The sequence below is a fragment of the Diceros bicornis genome, chromosome 30 (genome assembly GCF_020826845.1).
Source record: "Diceros bicornis minor isolate mBicDic1 chromosome 30, mDicBic1.mat.cur, whole genome shotgun sequence".
Lineage (NCBI taxonomy): Eukaryota > Metazoa > Chordata > Mammalia > Perissodactyla > Rhinocerotidae > Diceros > Diceros bicornis.
In genome coordinates, this window is record NC_080769.1 from 11014203 (window position 1) to 11040811 (window position 26609).

Below are 26609 nucleotides of genomic sequence, written 5' to 3' on the forward strand. Positions count from 1 at the left end.
CATCGCCCTCACCAGAGCAGGAAATAGGTCTCTCTAACCCATCCTGTAAGCACTCCAAAATGATCATGAATTTGATGATTATGATCATGATGGTGACGAGGAGAATACCATTACATCATAAAACTTTTTTGAGGGTTGCCTTGTGACAGGCTTTGATCTATGTGCTATGTAGCTTTTTAATTTTATCTGCATAATCACCCTCGAAGATATAGGTGCACACATTATCATTATTTTACAGTTGAGGAAAGGAGCACAGTATTCTATTCGATTTGTACCAGGTCCTGGGGTAAAAAGGGGTGAAGTCAGGTTTGGATCTGAGCAATGAGACTCTATTCACAGGGCACAAGACAATGTCTTTCCATACAATTTAGATTCATATGGCTATTGAGCCTTTGAAATGTGGTTTCTCCAAATTGAGATGTGCTGTCAGTATAAAATACCACATTTTGAAGATGTACAAAAAAGGAATGTAAAATATCTAAATTTTGTATATTGGTGAAATTATAATTTTTTTTTGGTATAGTGGGTTAAATAAAATTTTAAAATACAATAAACAAAATACCCAACCAACCTACTCAACCTTTCCTATCTCTTTCCAGGTCACTCCAGGCAGAATGCTTGTGGGGAAATGACTGAGTCTCACTCATTTCTGATTTCCCATCACCTACATTGTGGTTGTCACAGTGTAGGCAAACAAAACTATATACATTTTATATATATATATATATATATAAAATATATATATATATATATATATATAAATCTTTGTAAATATTGATTACCCTTTGTTAGTTCACAGGAACACAGCATAGTCAATATGGCTTCCACACACTGGGCTTTCCTGCCATGGCTTTCATCTCTTCTAGGGGTGACCTGTAAGACTAAAGAAATGAAGGAGATGGGTCATTTCCCTCCAAGCACTCTTCCCAGAGCGACAAATTAATCAAACCTGAGGAGGGGGTCACGGGGACCTCTGATTTGTAGCCAAGTTGGACACAAGTTATGGGTAACCTGGGGACTTCCCTCTTATAATGAGCATCTGAAGTGGGAGCAGTCTTGTGGGACTGAGCCCTTAATCTGTGGGATCTGAGACTCCAGGTAGACAGTGTCAGAACTGAATCAAATTGTAGGACACTCAGCTGGTGTCATGGAGAATTACTTGGTGTGGGGAATAGCCCCACATCTGGTGAACAGAAATGTCAGAAGTGAGGACTTCTGTGTGTGCAAGTAAAGGAGACAGAACAGGAGGTGAAAAAATGGGTAGGTTTTTCCTACACAGGGCTAAAGATTAATTAAATTTAGTCAGCATGTCCCTGCCCACTATGGGATTTTTGAGGGCAATGGGTGCTATCACAAAGGGGAATTCAGACAAGACAATAGTTCCAATGGTGAAGGGAAAGCATACTGTTTGTCCTCTCTTTTTATGTTCAAGAACATCCCTCAGATTATAGAGGGGACCTTGTTCAAGTTTAGTGAGATCCCCAACTATTGCTGTAATTTGAGCCCCAGTATTGATTGAAGATATGAAGGTTTGCCTTCATTTGCAGTTCATTTCAGCAGATATTAAAGTTAATTCAGAACCTATATTGAAGAGATGCAAAAGCACATCTGTGCCCTTTCATTTTTTGTTCTGTATATTCTTTTAGTAAATTTTAGACTTCCAGCTGGGTCAAATTGTATACCTTTCTTTCAGTTTTTTGTTTCCTCTCTCATATTCAGGTTTCTTTTTTTCCTTTTCTTTTTATTTATTCATTTTTTGTCTCTGTATATATTTCAAGGAAGGCCCTCTCTATCCTGCTCATATTTAAAAATTTCTTTCCAGAGAGACTCAAATCAGTATCTTCAGGGTTAGGGACCTCCTCCATGATAACGGTTGTTTTATGCGGTTTATATGCCCTGTGCTTAAATGAGGTTTGAATTAATCCCTTCACTGTGGTACAGTGGTGCCATGTGTGTTTCTCCCTATAACCCTGAGGATCTAGATTTTTGTTGTGACAAAGGCATGGGGAGACAGTAGTAGCAGAGGTATTTAAATACCCTGGTCTATTTTTCGGAGTGCAGACCTCAGCATGGCACACCATGGCTGCCACCTTCTTCTTCCTCTCCTTCTTCTCCTTCTCCTTCCTCCCTCACTCTCTGTCTCCCTCTCTCTCTCTTTCATTTTCCTAAGGACGACTCCTTCATGAGGAACCATCCAATGGACCTATATTTTGCTCAGGGTATACTCTTTCCCCTCAGCACCAAAAGGGCCAATCCCTGGTTGAAACATACAAACAATCAGGATAAGAGTCTTTCTCATGACCCTAGCATCAGTCACAGCTTCATTCCAAGACATACAGATAGGTCTGGGCTGAGACATAAGCCTCAGGGCCACTTTAAGGAAGAACCTAATCCTGTACTCTTGTCTCTAATAGCCAAGTAATCATTGCAACATCGAAATTAGATAAGTTATATCTATAAGAGAGGATTGGAAAGACTCAACAAATGCAGTACAATGTAGCGCAGTGCCAAGTGCAGACTTCTAGCAGGCGGTAGCTCAAAGTGCGTGCTTGTCATCAGGCAGCAGAGCGAGGGAGCAAGTCAGAGCAAGACCAGGAAGACCTCTGAGGTCATTGTCTCAGTGTTCCAATTGCTGCATCCAGTTTAGTGGACACTCTGCAGAAATAGAATGCACTCCCAACCAAAACTGGGCTTAGATGTCAAGGTTGATAATGCCTCAACACACAAGAGGGTATACCAAATTTTATCCCTCTTATAAAGATCTCCCTGTCTGAGGAGAGCCTAGCAGGCCTTCTAAGCTGCTCTGAAATGACACAAGAGTTCAAGGAAAGTGGTTGGCTTGCATTTTTTTTTTCTTATGGTTACAGTGTGAGTTCACAGTGAGAGTTCCTGCATATGTACTTGGGCTTGTGAGGTTTGAATCTCTTGCTGTCTCCAAAGGAGGGAGGAGGCAGGCTTTCTTTTTTTCTTTTTAATTGAGTTATAATTGACATAAAACAGTATGTTAGTTTCAGGTGTACAATATAAAGATTCAATATTTGTATATATTGTGAAATCACCACAATAAGTCTAGTTAACATCTGTCACCATATGTAGTTATAAACATTTTTTCTTGTGATGAGAACTTTTATTTTTATTTTTTGTTTTTTTGTGTGTGTGAGGAAGATCAGCCCAGAGCTAACATCTCCCAATCCTCCTCTTTTTGCTGAGGAAGACTGGCCCTGGGCTAACATCCATGATCATCTTCCTCTACTTTATACGCGATGCTGCCACAGCATGGCTTGACAAGCGGTGCGTCTGTGTGCCCCCGGGATCAGAACCAGTGAACCCCGGGTCACCGCAGCGGGGCGCTTGCACTTAACCACTTGCCCACCAGGCCAGTCCCCGACGAGAACTTTTAATACTCTCTTAGGAACTTGCAAATATGCAATATGGTATTATGAACTGTAGTCACTGTGTTGTGCATTACATCCCCATGACTGATTAATTTTATACCTGGAGGAGACAGGGTTTTTGATCAGCTACCCTGGATGTTGGGCAGAAGGGCAAGAGAGAGAGATGTGACTTAAAAACTGTTAACAGCCAAAAATCACAAGCAAAAAATGGAGTCGGAAACTATATCACATACTTCTTATAAGATGTTTATAATAGTAATAATCAAGGTAATTAATTGTCCTGCATTTGCATAAAATAAAGTCCATTTGAATGTTTATTAGTGTCCTTTAATTAAAACAATTTTCTCCTTAAGGGAGAGGATATTTCTTATTCCTTTTGTTTCCTTCAGAGGAGGGAACTGATATGTTAGTGCGTATATGGATTTTTAAAATCTCTAAATATCTCTGCTAATTTCTTTAGCCCATTCTTTGCAAAGTGGATGCACATAGAAACCAGTGAATGTAGCAAAGCCAAAGAGAAAAGAGTTCTGAGAAGAATGCATTTGCCACAACTGAGAAATATTGCTAAAGGAGTTTGCTCCTCAAGTGTGAATACTTTATTTATGAATTGCTTCAATTCAAAATATAGACACACTGCTGGGTACTGGTATATTTGTTTCCTCTATATCAATGCTCATTTATTTTCCAAAAGGTGTCCCCGCTATGTGGAACCACAGAATCTGACAGGTGTCTTGGAATTCCGCCTCCTGGGGCTCTCAGATAATCCAGAACTGCAGCCTCTAATATTTGCTCTGTTCCTATCCATGTACCTGGTCACCATGCTGGGGAATCTGCTCATCATCCTGGCTGTCAGCTCTGACTCCCACCTCCACACCCCCATGTACTTCTTCCTCTCCATCCTATCCATGGCTGACATTGGTTTTACTTCTACTACAGTCCCAAAGATGATTTTGGACATTCAAGTTCATGGCAGAGGGATCTCCTATGTGGGTTGCGTGATTCAGTTGTCTTTTTTTTACCTTTTTGGTTGTTTGGACAGTGTACTCCTATCTGTGATGGCCTATGATCGGTTTGTAGCTATTTGTCATCCCTTGCACTACCCAGTGATCATGAATCCCCGCCTCTGTAGCCTATTGGTTCTGGTGTCTTTTTTGATCAGCCTTTTGGACTCCCAGCTGCATTGCTTAATGATGTCACAACTTACTTTTCACACAAACGTGGAAATTCCTCATTTTTTCTGTGACCCTCCTCAACTCCTCAAGCTTGCCTGTAATGATCCCTCCACTAATAAAATATTAATGTACACTATTGGTGCCATCTTTGGTGGTGTACCAGTCTCAGGGATCCTTTTATCTTATACACGAATTTTTTCCTCAATTTTGAGAGTCCCATCAACAAGTGGAAGGTACAAAGCCTTCTCCACGTGTGGCTCTCACCTGTCAGTTGTTTGCTTATTCTATGGAACAGGCCTTGGGGTGTACCTCAGCTCAACTCTCTTACATTCTCCCAAGAAGGATGCGGTGGCATCAGTGATGTACACTGTAGTCACCCCTATGCTGAACCCCTTCATCTACAGCCTGAGGAACAGAGACATCAAGAGAGCCTTGCAAAGGTTCCTCAGAAGAACAACCTAGTCTCAATCCTTGGGCCTTTTCCCCGCTCTGTGTTCTGAATTTTAGAAATGACTGCAAACCAAACAGCTGGAATCGGCAAACATGCCTCTTTGGTCACATAACTTTTGTAGCTCACAGTTTTCATTCCACTTGATTTATCATATCTGAAAATTGCATATCTTTGATGGGATTAAGGGAATATTCTGGGATCCTATGTACGTCAAAATCAGTTCACAATTGAAATCTATTACATCTATTGAATTTTCTGTATTTTTCACCTATGAGCCAGACATCCTGTAGAAATTCAGAACTCTCTTTGATATATATATATATAATTCTATGTATATATATAGAATTATATATATATGTAATTCTCAACCATTTCACTGCTCATGTATATTTTCCATAGAACTTTGGCTTTGATTAAATCTATTGATGCAGGTTGTGTGAGAGAATATCACTGGTCCTCAATCTTGGCTTCATACTGGAAGAATCTGATGAGCTTTAAAAATTCTCATGCCTAAGTTCCACCACCATAGACTGAGCTTTATTTGGACTGCAGAGTGAAAAGTGTATGAACAGTTTTAACAGCACCCCAGCTGGGTCTAATATGAAGCCAAGGTAGAGAGCTATTGAATTTTGTCAGGCCTTTTATTCAAAGATGACTTGTATGTCTTAAGTCCTTTACTGTTCATGATCACATCCTGAAGATTTTAAAGTGATCAGAGGTAATAAAGGAGAAGATACAAAAGAACTTGCCATAGTAACAGGCAATGTGAATTTTCTCATATTCTTCATAACATTTTTTCACATATCTTCTGCCTCCACATTCTACATATGTGCTGGTTATTAAGCTATTGTTTTTCTGCTCCAAAGTCACACTTCTATACTTTAATTTGTGATGCTGGAGTAGCGGGAGGATCTTTAAACTACTGCTCTGATTTTCCATCTGGTCTTTTTTTTTTAGGTTCTTCCAGTAGGGATCAGTAAATGTCATCACGCCCATTAAGCCCAACAGTATCCCTGTATCCCTTAGCCTATGGCATGGTCACTTCCTGGAGTTCCATCTTTATGTTACCACCGTTTTCTTTTATGGCTTTCATCTTTCAGTGATGACTTAATCAATTACTTTTATTAAATTGTCTTCACTCAAATAACTAGTGTGCTTTCTTTTTTTCTTTTTTGAACACTGACTGATAAATCATACAGGAGGAAAAATGTATGCAGCGAGATTTTGTATTTGGAAGATTGTAGAGTGAGCTCAGGGAAAAAAAAGGTGATTGTAACAATATGTCTTGGTCAAGGGTATACGATTGATGTTGAAAGTAGTGGTATGATGTTTCCAGTTCCTCTGCTGTTCTCATTGTGTCTGCAGATGTTTAAGTCACCCAAGTAATTATGAATAAATTTAACTTTTTCTAATTTTCATTGCTCCAGGATAGAAAAGGGCCATGTTCTCAGCTAAAGGAAGGACTTTCCTTTCATTAGTAACAGCCTCTTTAGGATTCCACTTTGCAACCATGCTTCCCTGTCTTCTGTCATGATCAATCTATCTTTGGGCTTCTTCTCTCTTTTGCAACATAGCCAGGTACCGATATACATATCAATCTGCAAATCAATATTTCCTTTAGAGATGCTACACATAGTTTCCGAGGTAGCAATCTGGGCTCTCTGAAAGGCTTTCCATTAACTAGTTAAATTCACTCTGTCTTTTACCACTAAGCTAAATCACCTACCAAGTTCACCAATAATGAACTTTAAAACTCAAAGTGTGCTTTAACCTGGATGCCAAAGCAAAGATATTATCATTTTTGCAAATGACACCATTCATAATTTAAGGGCTGAGACTTAATATCCTTTATCTTTATGCTCCAAATCTAGCACAGTGAGGGCAGAAACTAGGCACACTTTTACTTTGTATAATGTTGAATAAATTATTCCCTCTTTTACTAGAAAAAGTGAAAATATTTTTAATCCACATATCCAGCATTTCCCTTCCTCCCAAGACCACTGGACCTTCTGTAGAGTGCTCTAAAATCTCCTGAGAGAAGAAAAGTATCATTGGTTTATTTATATTAGTATGAATTTTAAATAGGATCTTTTTTTCCCCATCTAATAGTACACACAAGATTAAAAGTCACAAAACAAAGTGTGGGCTTATAAGTTCTACAAATAATAAAGGGATAAAAAATTGAGGATGGAAATCTCTCAAATGGACATTAAAAAGAGAATACAAGAAAGTGTTCATATTTCTGTTTCATTCAAGAGTACGCATCATAGCAGAGAGGGGGGATTGGGAAAAACACAAAACAAATCACTCACAAACATGTCTTTGGTTTTCATACCATGTCTTCTAAACCCATTTTGGCAGTGACCCTAATATCTACAACGTCTCACCAGTCACCTCTCCTCTAATCCTTCTTAAACCCATGATATTTGATCATTTGGTCTCTCCTAGATTTTCCTCTGTCATTAATGCACACACACATACTTACCATCTTTTATCTTATGGCCAGCTCAATTGGATAAATATTCTAGCTTTCTACATACGGTTAATGAGAAATCAGTCTCTGAGTTCCTAATACAGAGAACTACATGCCAGGAAGACTGTGAAGATAAGATGTAAAACGTTGCAACAGACCATTTCCCACACATCTGACTTTATAAGCCAAAAGCACATGATATCAAAGACTTCAACACAAAGATTCTAAAGAAAATATATTTAGAGAGAGATGAACCCTCTCTAGAGGAGCTGAAATCAGAAGTTTATTGAATTTGGGCACTGAATAGTTATGGCTTGCTCTGACATCAATGGACATGAATGACATTGGTGTAAGACAAACCAGAGCAATTTCTGACTGTATGGCCAGGAGCAGCATGGTGGGATCTGCAGATATACCCCAAACAGAGCAAATTCTTCCATGAGCCAGTTTTTCTCCAAGAAATTTTTCCTGAAAAGATGATGGTGTGATGGGTTGAAGATGCTGCTGGAAACCAGAGGAACGTCTCCATCATCTTACTCTTTTTAGAGTCAACTGTCCTGATAGAGGGTGAGGCCTGTGTGGCGGGTATCTTCAAAGATGCTCCCAAATCCTCCTGCTGTATATATTCATACCCTTGGATATACCCATCTCCTTGAGTGTGGGAGGGATATAGTGTCTTACTTCCAATGAATAAAATTTGGAAATATATGGGTTGCCCCTTCCCATATAAATGTGTAGAAGGATGCATCTTTCACCCTGCCGGCTGTCTCACCAGCTGGATCTGATGGAAGCTGGCTGCTATGTTGTCAACTGCCTGATGGAGAGGCCCATCTGGCAAGAAACTAAGGGAAGCCTCTGGCCCTCAAGCAATTGAATCCTATCAACTGCCATGTAAGTGAGCTTGGGATCAGACACTCTTCCAGTCAAGCCTTGAGATGACTGCAGCCCTGACCTACATTTTAAATGTAGACATCTCTGAGACCACTTGAAGTATTTAAGCAAACTATCAAGTTACCAGATAAATATGTCAAAATAAAGAGTTATTTAATGTAACAACATACATCTACTGGACAGAGAAATTAGAACCTGGACTGTCATTCAAAATAGCAAAACATAAAAATCTCCAACACATAAAATCAAAACCCCAAACCAGCACTATAGAAAGAAAAATAGGAAGGTCCCCTTAGACGTGTAAATCTTAACTGAGAACATAGAAATACTATGAGATTCTTGCTATAGAAGACCTACCTCTCTCTAAATTTCATGTTTAATTCAATGGGTTTGCAGATATAAAAGCCACATGTTGCTTTCTCTAGTTGAAAAAAGTGTGTTCAAATTTTATGATAAGATAAGCAACTTGGAACTCAGAAGTTATGAGCAGAGGTCCTCCTGAGAAGAGAAAGGGGCTAGAGTTTTCCTAGTAAATTCACTTTTTTTTTCTTTTCCTCTTCCATTAAATTAGCAAGTCCTCAGAGACTGGGAGAACATGGACCAATTTGACTAATTATGTGCTATGTGCGTTGAGCTCCCAAGACCATGCTACAGTAAATAATCAGCCTGTGCTTTCCAGTCCCTAGGTTAGCCAGCTCCAGTCCAGTGGGCTCTATACCTGTGTCTCCTCTTCTCAGAGTGGTTGTCTGCACCAGGAGGCCTACAACTGAGTATGTCTTCCTGCCAGTTCTGAGGACAGAGCCTCAACCCTCATCTAACACCACACAGGGGAGGGGCAGCCAGCAGTACAGGTGGGACAGCCAGAGGGGAGAAAAGCAAAATGCAAACACTCAGCTCAGAGCCCTGTGAAGTTTACATTATTGATTCTGATGGGGATCCTAGAACTCTGATTTAAATTTCTATTTTCCTCCCACACTGGTTCTATTTCCCATAGACATCTCCCCCACCAATGCAGGAAATAGTTCCCTCTAATTTGTCCCCTAAGCACTCAAAATGATCATGACGGTGATGATGATGGTAATGATGCAAATGATGTAGTAACCAGTGTATCACAAACCTTTACCTAGAGATTCCCAGTGCCAGGTGCTGAGCTATGTTTTTTATGTGGCTTGCTATATGTGATCTGCATTACTGTCCCCAAAAGAGAGCGACGTGCATTATCATCATTTTAGAGTTGAGGATAGGAGCACAACATTGTTATACAGTTTATCCAAGCCTTGGGATAAGAAGGGAGCAAAGTCATGCTTGAATCCAGACAATGAACTCCATTCATTGGGCACCTAGACATTATTCCGGCCAACCCAACCTGTGTGTCTCTGCCCTGTTACTCCAGGCAGAAACCACAGCTCACTGTGCTCCTCCATTTGAGCTTTTTGGTGACCACAGCAGAGAGCAGGGAGTTGAACCTGCTACGTCAACTACAGGAAGGATGGCTGAGATCAAGGTGGGGACCACAGAAAGAGTCAGCTCCTGGCAATTCAGGGCAGATCTCTCTCTTGTCCCTGCACCTGATTTTGCTTCACTTTTCACTTCCTCCTCCATTCTTATAATTTAACCCCTCTTGATCTCTAAGGGAGATATAAAGTCAGGATATTAGGTTCCATTCTTAGTCAGGAAACAAGAAACCATTAAAAGGTATATCTTGGTAAATTTAAAAGTGACCTCTGGATGTCTGCTTAAACTCTCCGAAGTGTAGAGAAACAGAATGAACAAGTTTTGTGCGTGGGCCTCAGATACCCAGCATTTAATTTTCAATCCGTCTCTTCTACTTATTATCTGTGTGACTCTGGGAAAGTTCTTAATAACTCTGAGCCTTAACATTGTCATCTGAGTTGATCTCCAGTTGATACAGGTACGTTGAATAAGAATTAAACCAAATGAGCACTGAGCATTTGAGTGAATATGTGATGCATGCATATAGTAAGGGCAAAGTAAATTTCAGGTATTATCATTAGTGTTATAGCCTCATCAAGGCTAAGCACTATCTATTCAACTAAGTTATCCTGTGATCTGCAGGTTTGGTTTTCTCTAGATCCTGAGAGAACATTTTACTTTTGTCCCTATACAAGTAGATTTTGAAGGCCTGAAGGGAAACAACTTGTTCTCATTCATTTCTGATTCCTCAGAGCCTATCATTGCTTGGCACAGACGAGGCTACCAGAACAGCAAGAATCCCTGTTATATATTGAATAGACCCTTCCATGGTTCTCAGGAACAGAGCATAGTCAATATGACTTCCACATACTGGGCATTTTCCTGCCTGTACTTTCATTCCTTCCAGCCATGTTATGTAGAATTAGACAAAAAATAAAACAGTGCTTGTTTATATCTGTGTCACAAACTTTCTAAGCAACCCATCATTTTACATTAAATAGCATTTACAACATTCAATTATAAGAAAAAAAATTGTGGAGATTTTCATAAAAATAATAAAAGAGAGAGAAAGAGAAAGGGAAATAACTATTATTGTGTGAACTGAGACACATGTTAGGCTTTCCACTCATTCCATGAATGAATTCCCTGGAACATGATAGGCTTCTATCTCTCTGCCATGTAATGGAATAAAAGGTCATTAAAACTTTCTTAGGATTGTGTTTCATCAATAAACCCACTATTCCAATAATGATTCTAATTCTGATTTAAATCCATGAGTGGATATTTATGAAGTTAAAACCTCTGTTATGTGCCACACATATCTTAGGAATGGATATTATTCTCTCCATTTCTAGGTAAGGGATACCAGCACAGACAGGTGGAGAGATTGACACAAACCTCCACATGTAATGGGTGAAAGACGTGTGACTCAGACAAAGGACTCCTGATTGCCATCCCAGGTCTTTGTCTTCTTGAACTGAGCGGAATGGTTGTTTTCTTTTGAAACAACCAGATGAGCAAACAGTAGTAAAACAGTAGCTTCATTCTCTAGGAATTTGGTGAGTTCATCTGTGAATTAGGGGAATGAGTCAAGTGTTTTACACAGGACTTTAGTAAATGAATATTGTAGATCACAGAGTTCTCTATGAGTAGTAACATATTTTGCAGCCCATTTCGGAAATTTGATATATGGAAATATTATTTCCTATGCAATGTGGGAATTTTCCTATGGGTCTATCACGTAAACACCGTTGCAAGATAGACTTGAGGGATCTTTCTGATTCCGTACTTTGACAAAAAGAGCATGTAGTTGATTTTGTCTAAATTTTCTATTGGCAAAAGAAATGTAGATAATTAATAGTAAAATTGCAAATGTATTGATTTTTACAATTCAAACAATTATCTTTCATGCATTTATCTTATGGAAATTCTCACTTGTGTGATATGGAAATGGGCACAAGAATTTTATCAGGAATATTATAATAAAAAATTGAAAGATGAAGTTAATCTTTCAGGTAATTTAATAATTATTTAAATTGTTTGAAATAGATGTGTGTACTTCACAAAGACTTAAAATAAAATATTTTGGTAAATGAGAACTTCTCAGGAAACAATAAGTGTATTATGATAGTATTTAGGTGAGTTTTCAGGAAAACTGTTTATAAATACCTAAATCAATACTGACATAATGAAATATTGAAGAGAAAATACATCCACCAAATTCATGGCAATGTTTGCCTTTGGGCAACTGAAGTGCAGGAGTTTGGGATCATACAAAGATAGCAAAAACACTCTCAACTTTTATTGGTAATAAATATGAGTTCTGAAGTAAGTCTGGTTAAATATTTATATGTTTAACATGAGTATTAGGTAATAATGGTGTCTTGACATGAGTATAGTCATGTTTGGTCATTCCATGGACCTACAGCCACTAGAAATATAAAGCTGCTTTCTGTGTGGTGGGAACTGGCCCTTTTCCCACAGAGATAGTTGCAATTTGTAAGATTACAAGGCTCTTTGGGCGTCGTAGCTTGGGACGGACTGGCCATCTGTGCCGGGCTGGGAGATAGCCAGGGGGCTCAGTGCACGTATGCAACTGATAACCATTTGTGCATGAGAACACCAAATGCTTATTCTGAAAACTCTGCAAATGCTTACTCTAGAGATTACTGATGCTACATAAACTGCTGGAAACTGAGGCCTGGTGAGAGTCTCACCTGTGGAGGGGATGCCTTGCCCAGGACCTCTGAGGATCGGACTCCCGCTTAGCCATGTCAATTGAAGGGACTCTCCCCAGTGCAAGGGCATGGATGTTGTGAGTAACTGATCTGATGTTTCTCTCTCGGTCGACCTGGTGTTTCTCTTTCTGGTCAATTTGTGTTTCTTCCCTTTGGTCAATCTGGTGTTTCCCTTTCTGATCGAGCTGATGTTTTTCCCTCTTATTGTTTGACCTATTCGAATCTGCTTCTATCTAGGTCGATCTGGTGTTTCCCTTTCTGATCCATTTGTGTCATTTCCCTCTTGTTATTTGACCTATTTAGATCTTTTTGAGGACTATCGCCTTTACTCTCCTCTATATAATAAAATACACATTCAGCTCATTCGTTTGGGTTGGAAAGTTTCTTTTTATGTCTCCAATCGAATCCACTGAACCTCTCAAAACAAATGGTAACAATAATGATACTAGGTAACATTAATGGAGCATTTAGTAAGTGCCTGTCAATGTTTCTCTACCCTGGCTATGTGTTAGTATGACCAAAGGAATTACATGTAGATATTCGGATTTAATTGCTTCTAGGATGTGACCAGCACATCTGTAAGATTTTAAAGATCAAGAGGTAATTATAATGACCAACCAGCACTGAGAACAACTGTCTAAGCACTTTATCATTATTATTTAATTTGATTTTTATAGCAACTCGATAAGGTAGGTTCAATTAACATACCCATTTTACAGATGAGCAAACAATCCAGGTGTTCATAATAGTATTCTCTTTTCTTTTCACATTTGCAGTTTTCCAAAATGAAAATATTTTTGACCTGCCAGGAGAAATGAAGACCTGAATGCCTTTTGGCTGCTGAATTTAGGAGAAATGCAATACCTCTTATAAGGAAGGCTTAATTCTCTTAAGAAGGGATAAGCAGCCCAACTTAAGGTTTCAGCCCTGGATTTGGTTCTAAATTTTTCAACTATTTGTAAGAGATTGGGTTTGAGGAGAAAACAACCATTCACAAATGTTTAGGATTAGAAACATATTTAAGAAGTTTTACCAAGCCACTACAAACAAAAACAGCAAAAAGTGACCTTAACCTCAGATATTTCCCTTAGATTGCATAGCATTGATACAAAATAACCTGGCAAAAAAATGAAAGGTTGATACAGAGTGTGCATCAAAAGGTAATTTTGTTTAATCATTGGTGCAATGTAAATTAACGCCATTTCATGATCAGCAATGCTACATGATTTTGTGCATTTACTAAAAAAAAATATTGATCAAAATGTTAACTCTACCACTGCCAAATGCTCATGTATTTGAGTTATATTTGAAAAGACCGTGACTAGACAATCCACACAATTCTGTGAACACATATCCATGGAAGATGGATGTCATACATCAAATAAAGATGGAAACCCATAAAGATAATTGGCATAAAAAGTGCTATCTGATTATGAACATTCTATTTTAATTTAGAATCCAGCTAATGGGATTTTATCTCCTCTAGGGCTCCATTCCAAATGAAGGGAATTTCTTGCACTGCATTTGGATAAGATAAAGTACATTTGATTGCTTTTGTTTGTTTGTTTGTGAGGAAGATCAGCCCTGAGCTAACATCCATTGCCAATACTCCTCCTTTTTTTCCCCCCTTTTTCTCCCTAAAGCCCCAGTAGATAGTTGTATGTCATAGTTGCACATCCTTCCAGTTGCTGTATGTGGGTCGCCACCTCAGCATGGCTGGACAAGCGGTGTGTCGGTGCATGCCTGGGATCCAAACCCAGGCTACCAGCAGCAGAGCACATGCACTTAACTGCTAAGCCATGGGTCCGGCCCCTGACTGCATTTTAATGTCCTTTGTTGGAAAATTTTTTTTTCTTAAAGAGAGAAGGATATTTCTTATTCCATATTTTTCCTTCAAAAGTAGGGGCAGTTAGTTTACTGTGTTCATGGATTTGGAGTCTCAAAATATCTTTGCTTATCTAATATTCTTTGGCCTAGCTCTAAAGTGAGTGTATATAGAAACAGGTGACTAGCAAAGACATCAGTAGGGAATAAGTTTTAGAGAGAGTTCACAACTGAGAAATACTGATGAAGGTAATGGGGTGTAAAGTCCTCAGGTGTGAATACTTCAGGTGTGAATTGCTTGAATCCAAAATATGAACATTTAGGTGAGTGCCTCTACACTTGTTTTGTCTCTTCAACATTTTCTTCTTTTTCAAAAGGTATCCCATCTGCATGAAACCCCAGAATCTAACACATGTCCCGGAATTCCTCCTCATGGGCGTCTCAGATGATCCAAAATTGCAGCCCCTCCTCTTTGGTCTGTTTCTGACCATGTACCTGGTCACGGTGCTCGGAAATCTCCTCATCATCCTGACTGTCAGCTCTGACTCTCACCTCCACAGCCCCATGTACTTCTTCTCGTCCAATCTGTCTTTGGCTGACATTGGTTTCAGCACCACTACAGTCCCCAAGATGCTGGTGAACCTCCAGACACACAGCAAATCCATCACTTATGCAGGCTGCCTAACTCAGGTGTCCTTTTCTTTTCTTTTGAGATGTTTGGACAATTTTCTCCTGCATGTGATGGCCTATGACCGGTTGGTGGCCATTTGTCACCCCCTGCACTACCCGGTCACCATGAACCTCCATCTCTGTGGCTTGTTGGTCCTGGTGTCATTTTTCCTCAGCCTTTTGGACTCCCAGCTGCATTACTTGATGATGTCACAGCTTACTTTCTGCAGAAAGGTGGAAATTCCTCATTTCTTTTGTGATGTCCCTCAACTCCTCAAACTTGCCTGTTCTGACACCCCCACCAATAACATATTGATCTATGTTCTTGGTGCCATCTTTGGTGGTGTTCCACTCACAGGGATCCTTTACTCTTATACTGGAATTATTTCTTCCATCCTGAGAGTCCCCTTGTCAAGTGGGAAGCATAAAGCCTTCTCCACCTGTGGCTCTCACCTGTCAGTTGTTTGCTTATTTTATGGAACAGGCCTTGGGGTGTACCTCAGTTCCACTGTCTCATCTTCCCCAAGGAAGGATGCGGTGGCCTCAGTGATGTATATTGTGGTCACCCCTATGCTGAACCCCTTCACCTACAGCCTGAGGAACACGGACATCAAGAGTGTCTTGTGGAGGATTGTCAGCAGAATAAGTTGATGTCCATATCTGTTCTCTTCTTTTGGATGATAGAACTGGAAAAGGCAGCAAAAATCATGTGCAACAAGAAATTCTGAATCTCCAATCACATAGTATATATGTACCCATGTGGCTCCTCTGACTTCTTTTCACACAATTTTCTCTCTTAGTATAGTTCTAAGAGAGTTGGGAGATTATTTTGGGCTCCTGGCTTAAGTAATAGTCCCTGCAGTGTTATGCATAGTACATCAGTATACCCTTCTCCCTATCCTTAGGATTACTGAGGATCCTTGCTCACGAGCAGTCTTCTTTCTATCATTGCAAAATAATCATAGGTTTCTCTTTCTTATTATTTATTGTTTCTATACTTGTACCATGATTTTTTTCTAGGTGTTAGGAGGCTCTAAACCCTACTTTAAGGACCAAGACATCTACAATGTATTTTGTTCCTTAATGACCTCGGTCAGATTCTTGAGCAAGTAGGGTGATTATGTATTTTCCTGTCAAAACCTGGGTAGTATTCTCAAATCAAAATGGGACACTATTAGGGCTGGCCCAGTGGCATAGTCATTAAGTTCACATGCTCTGCTACGGCGGCCCGAGGTTTGCAGGTTTGGTTCCTGGCATAGACCTACACACCACTCATCAGGCCATGCTGTAGCAGCAGCCCACATACAAAACAGAGGAAGACTGACACAGATGTTAGCTCAAGGACAAGCTTCCTCACCAAAAAAATGGGACATTATTAATACTGAGTATAAATAAACTGTTGTCAACTAGGACTTTCCTAGGAAAACTGAGATGTATGATTCCCAAGGAGAAAATGGGAGGGGACAACCAGAGCAAAGGCAATTACCAATTTTTCTGGTAATTCTCCTTCCGATTTCATCTAACATCTCCTGTTATATTACATAGCCAGAAAAGGACAAATACTACATGATTCCACTCATATGATGTTCTTAGAGGAGTCACATTCCAAGAAACAGAGAGTAGAATGGTTGTTCTCAGAGGCTGAGGGAGGAGCATGGGGAGTTAGTGTTTAATGGGGTGACAGTCTCAGTTGTGTAAGATGAAGAGAGTTCTCAAGATGAATTTGGCGATATTTTCACAACAATGTGAATGCACTTAATGCCACAGAACTGTACACATAGAAATGGTTAAGATAGTAAATTTTGTGTTATTTTACTACAATAAAAACATGGTCTCTTGTTAAGAATGAGGGACAAGCTGCTCCAAATGTGTGTGTTACTCAGCCCTCAACAATCAACCCATATATGGATCTGCCTCAGCTGCAGAGACCACCTTCGCCAAGTTCATGCCTTCTCCCTGGGGCAGCCCACATCCGATGACTGTTTGATGTGGAAGTGTAAATATTCAGCCACTTTGCTCTAATTCCAGCCAACTCCATGGGATTATCTTAGCTCCAGAGCCCCCTAATGGTTTACGGAGATCTCTGATGGGCTTCAACTTGCCTTGACATTTTGCACCCCCTTTCTTGTTACATAAAGTTTGGCAAACTGCAAATTCTGAAGGAACATTTCCTGCAAGATTTCCCACCCTTCAGACACCAGCCACTAGTTCAGGGGTCTCCAGAGCCATCCTCACATCAGACCAGTTGGCTAAAAATCTGGAGACTCCTTCACATTCAATAATTCACTAGAATGATTCAAACTGAGGAGACTCCCTCAGGTTTGGTAATGCACTAGAATGACTCACAGAACTCAAGAAAGCATTGTACTTATGATGACAGTTTTATTATAGCAAAAGGATACAAATTAGAACCAGCTAAAGGAAGATACACATGGGGAATACATGTATGGATGCGTTCTATATGTAAAGCTTCTTGTCCTCTCCCCATGGAGTCCAGATCCCAGACCCATTACCTCTTCCTGGCCACAATGTGTGACAAAACTCAAAGAGTATTGCTACCAACCAGGTGGCTCACCTGAGCATCAACGTCCAGAATTTTTCTTAATGTTTCATTGCGTAGACAAATACGTAAAGCTAATAGAATGCCTAATGACATCAATACTAAAAGACCTCTCCCAGGCATATAATAGTAAAACTGGCAAAAATCAATGACAAAGAAAAAATATTCAGGGCAGCAAAGCAAAAGAAAATAACCTACAAAGGAATTCCTATCAGGCTTTCAGCATATTTCTCAGCAGAAACCTTACAGGTTAGGAGAAAATGAAATGATATATTCAAAATACTGAAAGATAGAAGTTTTAGCCAAGAATATTCGATCGAGTGAAACTTTTTTCAGATACAATGGAGTAATAAAAGATTTCCCAGACAAACAGAAGCTGAGAGAGTTCATCACAACTAGACCTCCTCTATGAGAAATGATTAAAGATGCCCTCACACCAGAAACAAAAAGGCAAAAGTCCACAAAGCTTTGAGCAAGGAGATAAATAGACAGACAAAATCAGAAAACTGCAACTCCCTATCAGAACAGGGAAGCAAATACTCACTTATATCTTAATAGATAAAGGGAAGGAAGGACATCAAAAGTAAAAACACATCAACTTAGTCACAAACTCCTTACACAAAACAGAATAATTTGTGAAAACAATAACTCAGAAGGGGAAGAGGAAAGGAACCAAAAAAGGTTCCTTTTTTTTAGGTTTTTAGGCTAATGAAGGTAACAGGCTATCAAAAAAGGGACTATTTCTTCTACAAGACCTTTTGTACAAACCTCATGGTAATCAATAAACAAAAAGTCAGAGGATAGCCACAATTCATAGAAAAAGAGAAAACTGAGAAAACCACCACAGAAAACCACCAAAATGAAATGGCAGTCAGAAATACAAAGGAACAGAAAAAAAGGAAACACAGAACAACTGGAAAAAAAGGGAAAAAATGGCAACATTAAGCCTTCACTTTTCAATAATCACTCTAAATTTAAATGGATTGAATTCTACAATCAAAAGAAACAGGGTAGCTGCATGGATTAAAAACCAAGACCCAATAATACACTGCCTCCAGGAAACACATCTCAGTGCTAAATACAAATGTAAGCTCAGAGTGAAGGGATGGAAGAATACTGCAAGCAAATGACAAAGAGAAGATAGCAGGTGTTGCCAAAATTACATCAAATAAAGTAGACTTCAAGATAAAAAACATGATGAGAGACAAAGAGTGGCAGTATATAATGATAAAAGGGACATTCCACCTAGAGAACATAACATTTATGAATATATACGCCCCTTACTCAAGGACACCAAAGTACATAAAGCAACTATTAACAAATCTAAAGAGAAAAATTAGCTGGAACACAGTAATAGTAGGGGACCTCAAGATCCCACTTACACCAGTGGACAGATCTTACAGACAGAAAATCAACAAGGAAACAGAAAATCAACAAGGAAATAGTGGATTTAACTAAACACTTGATCAGATGGACCTAATAGGTATATACACAGCATTCCGTCCCCAAACAGCAGAATACACATTCTTCTCAAGTACACATGGAATATTCTCAAAGATAGACCATAAGTTGGGAAAAAAGGCAAGCCTCAATAACTTTAAGAAGATTTAAATCATATCAATTAGCTTTCGTGACCACAAGGCTACGAAACCAGAAGTCAACTATAAGAAAAAAGCTGGGAAGGTCAAAATATATGGAGACTAAACAACACGCTACTGAACAACCATTGGACCAATAAAGAAATTGAATGAGAAATGTAAAATACCTGGGGACTAATGAAAGTGAAAATACTACATACCAACTCTTATGAGACACAGCAAAAGCAGTTCTAAGAGGGAAATTCATAGCAATACAGGTCCACCTCAATAAACAAGAAAAATCTCAAATAAGTATTCTTAAGCTGCACCTAACAGAACTAGAAAAAGAAGGACAAACAAAGCCCAAAGTCAGCAGAAGGAGAGAAATAGTAAAAGTTAGAACAGAAATAAATTAAATCAAGACTATAAAAACAGTAGAAAGGGTCAATGAAACTAAGAGCTGGTTTTCTGAGAAGGTAAACAAAATTGACAAACTTTTAGCCATATTGACCAGGAGAAAAAGAAAGAAGACTCAAATAAATAAAATTAGAAATGAAAGAGGAGAAATTACAATAGATCCTGCAGAAATAAAATGGAATATAGGAGAATACTATGATGAACTATATGCCAACAAATTGAATAACCAAGAAGAAATAGATATATTCTTAGACTCATATAACATCCTCAAACTGAATCAAGAAGAAATAGAGAATATGAATAGATAAATCACAAGTAAAGAGATTGAAACAGTAATCAACAACCTCCCCAGAATCTAGAGTCCAGGACCAGATGGCTTCTCTGGAGAATTCTACCATACATTCAAAGAAGATTTAATACTTATCTTTCTCAAACTATTCCAAAAAATTGAAGAAGGAACGCTTCCTAACTCATTCTATGAGTCCAACATTACCCTGATACCAAAGCCAGACAAGAAAAACACAAATAAGGAAAATTATAGGCCAATATCACTGGTGAACATAGATGCAAAAATCTTCAACAAAATACTGGCAAACCAACTAAAGCTATACGTTAAAAGGATCATACGGGGGCTGGCCCAGTGATATAGTGGTTAAGTTCACATGCTCCATTACTGCGGCCCATGGTTCATGGGTTCAGATCCTGGGCACAGACCTACACACCACTCATCAAGCCACGGTGTGGCGGAGTCCAATATAAAAAGTAGAGGAAGATTGGAACAGATTTTAGCTCAGGGACAGTCTTCCTCAAGCAAAAAGAGGAAGATCAGCGGCATATGTTAGCTCAGGGCCAATCTTTCTCACCAAAAAAAAAAAAAAATGTATCATACACCATGATCAATTGAGATTTATTCCAGGTATGCAGGGGTGGTTCAATATCTGCAAATCAATCAATGTGATATACCACATTAACAAAACAAGGAACAAAAATCACATGATCTCAATAGATGCAGAGAAGGCATTTGACAAGATCCAACACCATTTATGATAAAAACTCTGAACACAATGGGTACAGAAGGAGAGTACCTCAACATAATAAAGTCCACATATGAGAAACCCACAGCCAACATCATACTCAACCTTGAAAATGTGAAAGCCACCTCTCTGAGAATAGGAACAAGGGTGCCCACTCTCACCACTCCTATTCAACATAGTACTGGAGGTGTTGGCCTGAGCAATTAGGCAAGAAAAAGAAAGAAAAGGAATCCAAATTGGAAAGGAAGAAGTGAAACTCTCATTGTTTGCAGATGACATGATTCTATATAGAGAAAAACCCTAAAGAATCTGTCAGGAAACTATTAGAAATAACCAAAAACTATAGCAAAGTTGCAGGGTACAAAAATCAGCTTACAAAAATCAATTGCATTTATATACACTAACAATGAACTAGCAGAAAGAGAAGTAAAGAATACAATTCCATTTACAATATCAACAAAAAGAAGAAAATAGGAATAAATGTAACTAAAGAGGTGAAAGATCTATACACTGAAAACTACAAGACAGTATTGAAAGAAATTGAAGAAGACGTAAAGAAATGGAAAGATGTTCCATCTCATTAAACATAGTTTCATGTTTTAAACATTTCTATAAACATAGTTAGAATGTCTGTACTACCTAAAGCAATCTACAGATTCAGTGCCGCCCCAATCAGAATCCCAATGACATTCTTCACGGAAATAGAACAAAGAATTCTAAAATTTATATGAAACAACAAAAGACCTTGAACAGCCAAAGCAATCCTGAGAAAAAATAACAAAGCTGGAGGCATCGCAATCCCTGACTTCAAAATTGACTACAAAGCTATAGTAACCAAAACACCAAGGTACTGGCACAAAAACAGACACACAGATCAAATGGAATGAAATTTAAAGCCCAGAAATAAAACCACTCATCTATGGACAATTAATCTTCAACAAAGGAGTGAAGAACATACAACGGAGAAAGGAAAGTCTCTTCAATAAATGGTGCTGGGAAAACTGGACAGCCACACACAAAAGAATGAAAGTAGACCATTATTTTGCACCATACACAAAAATTAACTCAAAATGGATTAAAGACTTGAATGTAAGATCTGAAACCATGAAACTCCTGGAAGAAAACATAGGCAGTACAGTCTTTGACATCAGTCTTAGTAGCATCTTTTCCAATACTATGTCTACTCAGGCAAGGGAAACAGAAGAAAATATTACCAAATGAGACTACATCAGACTACAGAGCTTCTGCAAGGCAAAGGAAATCATGACAAAACGAAAAGACAACCCACCAACTGGGAGAAAATATTTGCAAATAATATATCCAACAAGATGTTAATTTCCAAAATATGTAAAGAACTCATACAACTCAACAACAAAAATACAACCCCATCAAAACATGGAAAGAGGATATGAAAAGACATATTTCCAAAGAAAATATACAGACGGCCAACAGACACATGAAAAAGATGTTCACCATCACTAATTATTCAGGAAATTGAAATCAAAACTACAATGAAATATCACCTTATGTTTGTCAGAATGGCTATAATTACCAAGACAAAACATAACAAATTTTGGGGAGGACGTGGAGAAAAGGGAACACTCAAGCACTGCCTGTGGGAATGCAAGCTGGTGCAGCCACTATGGAAAACGGTATGGAGATTTCTCAAATAATAAAAATAGAGATACCATTCAATCCTGCTATCCCATTACTGGTATCTGTCCAAAGAACTTCAAATCAACGATCCAAAGAGATTTATGCACCCCTATGTTCATTGCAGCATTATCCACAATAGCTAAGACATGGAAGCAACTCAAATGTCCTTCTGTAGATGAATGGATAAACAAGATGTATGTATATATATTGTATGTATACATACAATGGAATACTACTCAGCCATAAAAAAGACAAAATCGTCCCATTTGCAATGACATGGATTGTCCTTGAGGGTATGATGTTAAGTGAAATAAGCCAGACAGAGAAAGACAAATACTGCATGATTTCACTCATATGTGGAAGATAAACAAACACATGGACAAAGAGAATAGATTAGTGGTTACCAGACGGGAAGGGTGCTGCTGGTTGGTGAAAGGTGTAAAGAGGCACATATGTACGGAGACAGACAAAAATTAGACTACTGGTGCTGAGCACAATGAAGTCTATTCAGAAACTGGTAAATATTAATGTACACCTGAAAGTATACAATGTTATAAACCATTATGATCTCAATAAAATAACTGAAAAAAAAATTCTAGGATGAAAATAAAATATGATTTAAGAATTGTAATCTATTTAGCCTCTATCAACCTCCAGAAATTTCTCCTCCTCAAATTTCTAGAGCCAATTGTCCAATCATAGGCACTTGCATCCTTATTTTGTTAGAAGTTTGACTAGGGGGCCGGCCCGGTGGCGCAAGCAGTTACTTGCGCGCGCTCTGCTGCAGTAGCCCAGGGTTCGCTGGTTCAGATCCTGGGTGCGCACTGAAGCACCGCTTGTCAAGCCATGCTGTGGCAAGTGTCCCATAAAGTGGAGGAAGATGGGCATGGATGTTAGCCCAGGGCCAGTCTTCTTCAGCAAAAAGAGGAGGATTGGCAGATGTTAGCTCAGGGTGGTTCTTCTTCACCAAAAAAAAAAAAAAAAAGAAGAAGATGTTTGACCAGAACCCCTCGATTCTCCTGTTCATAAGATTTTGAAGGCATTGGGCGTGGAGATGACATCAGTGTTTAACACTGAAGATATACCTGCCCTTCTGGGGAGAGGAGGTTTCTGAAGAACTGAGGAACATTCCAAGTCTTGTCCACTAAAGAGATACACACACGACACCAACTGGTGGAAGGTGCTTTAACTTCATCCTGGCAGACATACTACTTAACTCTCCTCTTGTTTCCACTGTCAAAATTCACAAGCATACGGCTGTTCAGATCTTCAGGTGAGAGAACTACTCCCTTCCAGGTCACTCCTGCCCCCCAAAATTTTGTCATTTTAGATCTTTGTTTCCTTTTTCCAAAGCAATTAAATGACCCGAGCAGCACTGCCTCAGGTAAATGACTTGCTTTGCCCATTCTTCAAAAAGAGTTCATATAAACATTTTGCTCTTGCAAGAGTGTACCAAATGGTTTCTCAATATTCACTTTCTCCCCCTTTACATGGCAGCCAGATTGTTTTTTTAGGTGTAATCAAAACTTGTGATTTCTCTGTGTAAAAACTTCCAATCATTTTCTGTTACACCTAGACTAAAATATGAGCTCCTTCCCAGGGTCTATAAGACCTTCATTATTTATCCTATCCTATCTCTTTTCATCTCCTTCACTGGTCCCTGGACCAGCACTGTCAACATCACCTGAGAACTTACAAATGCACATTTTTAAGTGCCATCCCAGACCAGCGGAATCAGAATCTCTGTGGCTGGAATACCCAGCTATCTTTAGTTAAACAAGCCCACCAGTTTCCATTGTACACTCAGCTTGAGAACCACTTGTCTAGACATATTGGCTTTTCTGTAGTTCTTCAAACAGACCGTGTTCTTTTCAGCCTCTAAATCATTACACTTATTTCTCTCTGCCTAGAATTTTCTTCCCCTTTCTGATGCATCAAGAAAGTGAGTTTCTCTCCTGTTCCAGTCTGAAGTCCTTTGTGAGTTGTGATATTATCAGCTTAAACAGGCAAGACATTGGGCCATTTCATTGCTGAAACAATGCTTTGGTAGAAATTTGTTATGAAATCTAGAAAGTCACTGATTGTACCAAAGGAAAATTGCGTCACATAGGTAAGTAAGACTTTATTCAAGACTATTGCAATAGGAGTCAAGACTACTGCAATAAGGGAGAGAGATTGAACTCATCTCCACTGAAAAAAAAAAGGTGGAAGAATTTTAAAAGCTGAGGTGTGCTGATGGAAAAGTATTGGAAAATATTAGGGGGAAAGTTGCTTGATGTGATTAGGCCATCTGTGTTTGCTAATCCCTACTTATTGACTTTAGGCTACTATGCTCCCACAGAAGCTGAGAGATAGGGACCCTCCCTTTCTTGATGATTACATTTCAAACAGATGGCTCTTCTGGTCCTCAAGATAGATGTTCCTAAAACTGACAAGAAGCTGGGAGAGGATTTATCTACTTTTCAAAGGAGTAGAGAAAGAATTTTCAGTGACAACTTTTGTAAAGTAAATGCGCTAAGAAAAGAGAGGCCAGTTTTCTCTGTCCATGTGTTGGTTTATATTCCACATATGAGTGAGATCATACAGTGTTTGTCTTTCTCTTTCTGGCTTATTTCACTTAACATAACACTTAACAACACATGGACAGAGAAAACTGGACTGTGGTTACCAGGGGCAGTGGGGGTGGGGTGAGGGGGGTGGGGGGTGGGCACAAGGGGTGAAGGGAGTCATATATATGGTGATGGACAAACAAAAATGTACAACCCAAAATTTCACAATGTTAGAAACCATTAAAACATCAAAAAAAAAAAAAGATACCTAATAAAAAAAAAGAAAAAAGAAAAGAGAGGCCAGGGATCTATAGTAAGGAAAAAAAAACCTGTTTAAAGTTTATCAAGCTGAGGGGAATAAGTCAGTTTTAATCAGTGCATATCCAACATTTCACTGGTGTTTTATTTTGAAATTCTTTGGTTTTTCAATATGGCCTGGTTAGCTAACCCTCATACTAAAGTAGAAGTTTTAAATTATGTTTATAAGTATCTTGAGTTCTAAACTCAAATGGCATCATTAACTGTAAGAGGTGAGGTGGATTACTGAGCAACAAATCCAGAAGGGCAACCAGGGTCCATGTCTCCCAGGGATTTGTGGTGGTGGTGACAGACCATAGTTGAGCAGACAGCTAGAGTATTGTTTGACTTAGATGACCAAAAATATCAAGAGCAAGTCAGCAAAAATCAGATGAGCTACCACAATTGAAAGTCATGATTCAAACCAATGTTACTGCAATAAACAAAAATTAAAAAAAAAAAAAAAGAAAGTCATGATTCTTCTCCCAGTGTCCAGAGCCAAGCCTGTTTTCAGACTCAAAGCCTAGAGATTAAAAGAGATGTGGGTCACCTTTGTAGAAGCCCATTATATTATTCTTTGAAATGGTAATCTTCCTCAAGGACACCACTTGGTGGCAAGAGTCCATCAGACTCCTTCCACCCCGGAGCGGGCAGTGATTCATCTTTACCAAGGTGAATCTTCATGCATTTGTGTTTGCCTTTTCTGCCTACAGGGCCTTGGCCAACATCACCCTCCAAGGACTTAACACATTATCCAATTTCTTTATATTTAAGAAGATGTGAAAATAAACACTTATCAAGAGATCCATTGGTCCTCACCATTCTGCATCACCTGAAGCTGCTTATCATCACATACCCAAAGGGCAGCAAATCTCTGATTTGATTCTTACACTCCTGAATTATAATCCAGTGCTCTGTCCTGACAACATACTTAAAGATATGTCCCCTTTCAGCTAGATTTTGTCACAGTGTGGACTCCTGTGTTTGAGCCTTGGTGAATTCACCTACAAAACAAAGCAACTAGAACAAAGAACATCTTAGAGCCTGATCAGTTCTAATACTCTGGACCCTCTGGTTTTTCTATCTCTAGTAATATATTTTCATGGCATATTTTGGAAAAGTACTTAACAAACATATGGAGAAAAGTTCAACGTCAATAGTCACCAAATAAATAATTTATCCATCAGAGAATTTTCTGTTTGGACAAATTATGTGATCTGATGAACTTTGAGATCCAGGATTTAAGCTCTATGAGGGCAATGATTTTGTCTATTGTTTTGTTTTCTTTACTACTGTATTCCAGAACAGCTACAACAGCATGGCACACCAAAGTTCCTCAGTAAATATTGTCACATGAATGAATTTGCTAAGAATTAGCAATGGTTGTCAATAGAATGCACTATTTCATAATTCTTAATCAACTGTTCCAAGTTGGTACTTGAAGTGGCTGGAATCAAGCTGCAGGACTGGAA

At 38.9% G+C, this 26609-nt stretch overlaps 2 protein-coding genes across 2 annotated transcripts; both read left to right on the forward strand.

Moving 5' to 3' along the window:
• The first annotated feature begins 4060 nt into the window (after positions 1–4060).
• On the forward strand, positions 4061–5029 carry LOC131394614 (olfactory receptor 7E178-like). Its single transcript, XM_058526003.1, has one exon. It carries the CDS (start codon positions 4199–4201, stop codon positions 5027–5029), a length of 831 nt encoding a protein of 276 aa, XP_058381986.1. The 5' UTR covers positions 4061–4198.
• A 9682-nt stretch (positions 5030–14711) lies between these two features.
• Positions 14712–15698, forward strand: LOC131394615 (olfactory receptor 7E24-like). Its single transcript, XM_058526004.1, has one exon. It carries the CDS (start codon positions 14769–14771, stop codon positions 15696–15698), a length of 930 nt encoding a protein of 309 aa, XP_058381987.1. The 5' UTR covers positions 14712–14768.
• Positions 15699–26609: the final 10911 nt, after the last annotated feature.

What these genes read in the sequence shown, in the direction of transcription:
- LOC131394614 (XM_058526003.1), top strand. Translation starts at nt 4,199, where the DNA reads ATGTACCTGGTCACCATGCTGGGGAATCTGCTCATCATCCTGGCTGTC.
- LOC131394615 (XM_058526004.1), top strand. Translation starts at nt 14,769, where the DNA reads ATGAAACCCCAGAATCTAACACATGTCCCGGAATTCCTCCTCATGGGC.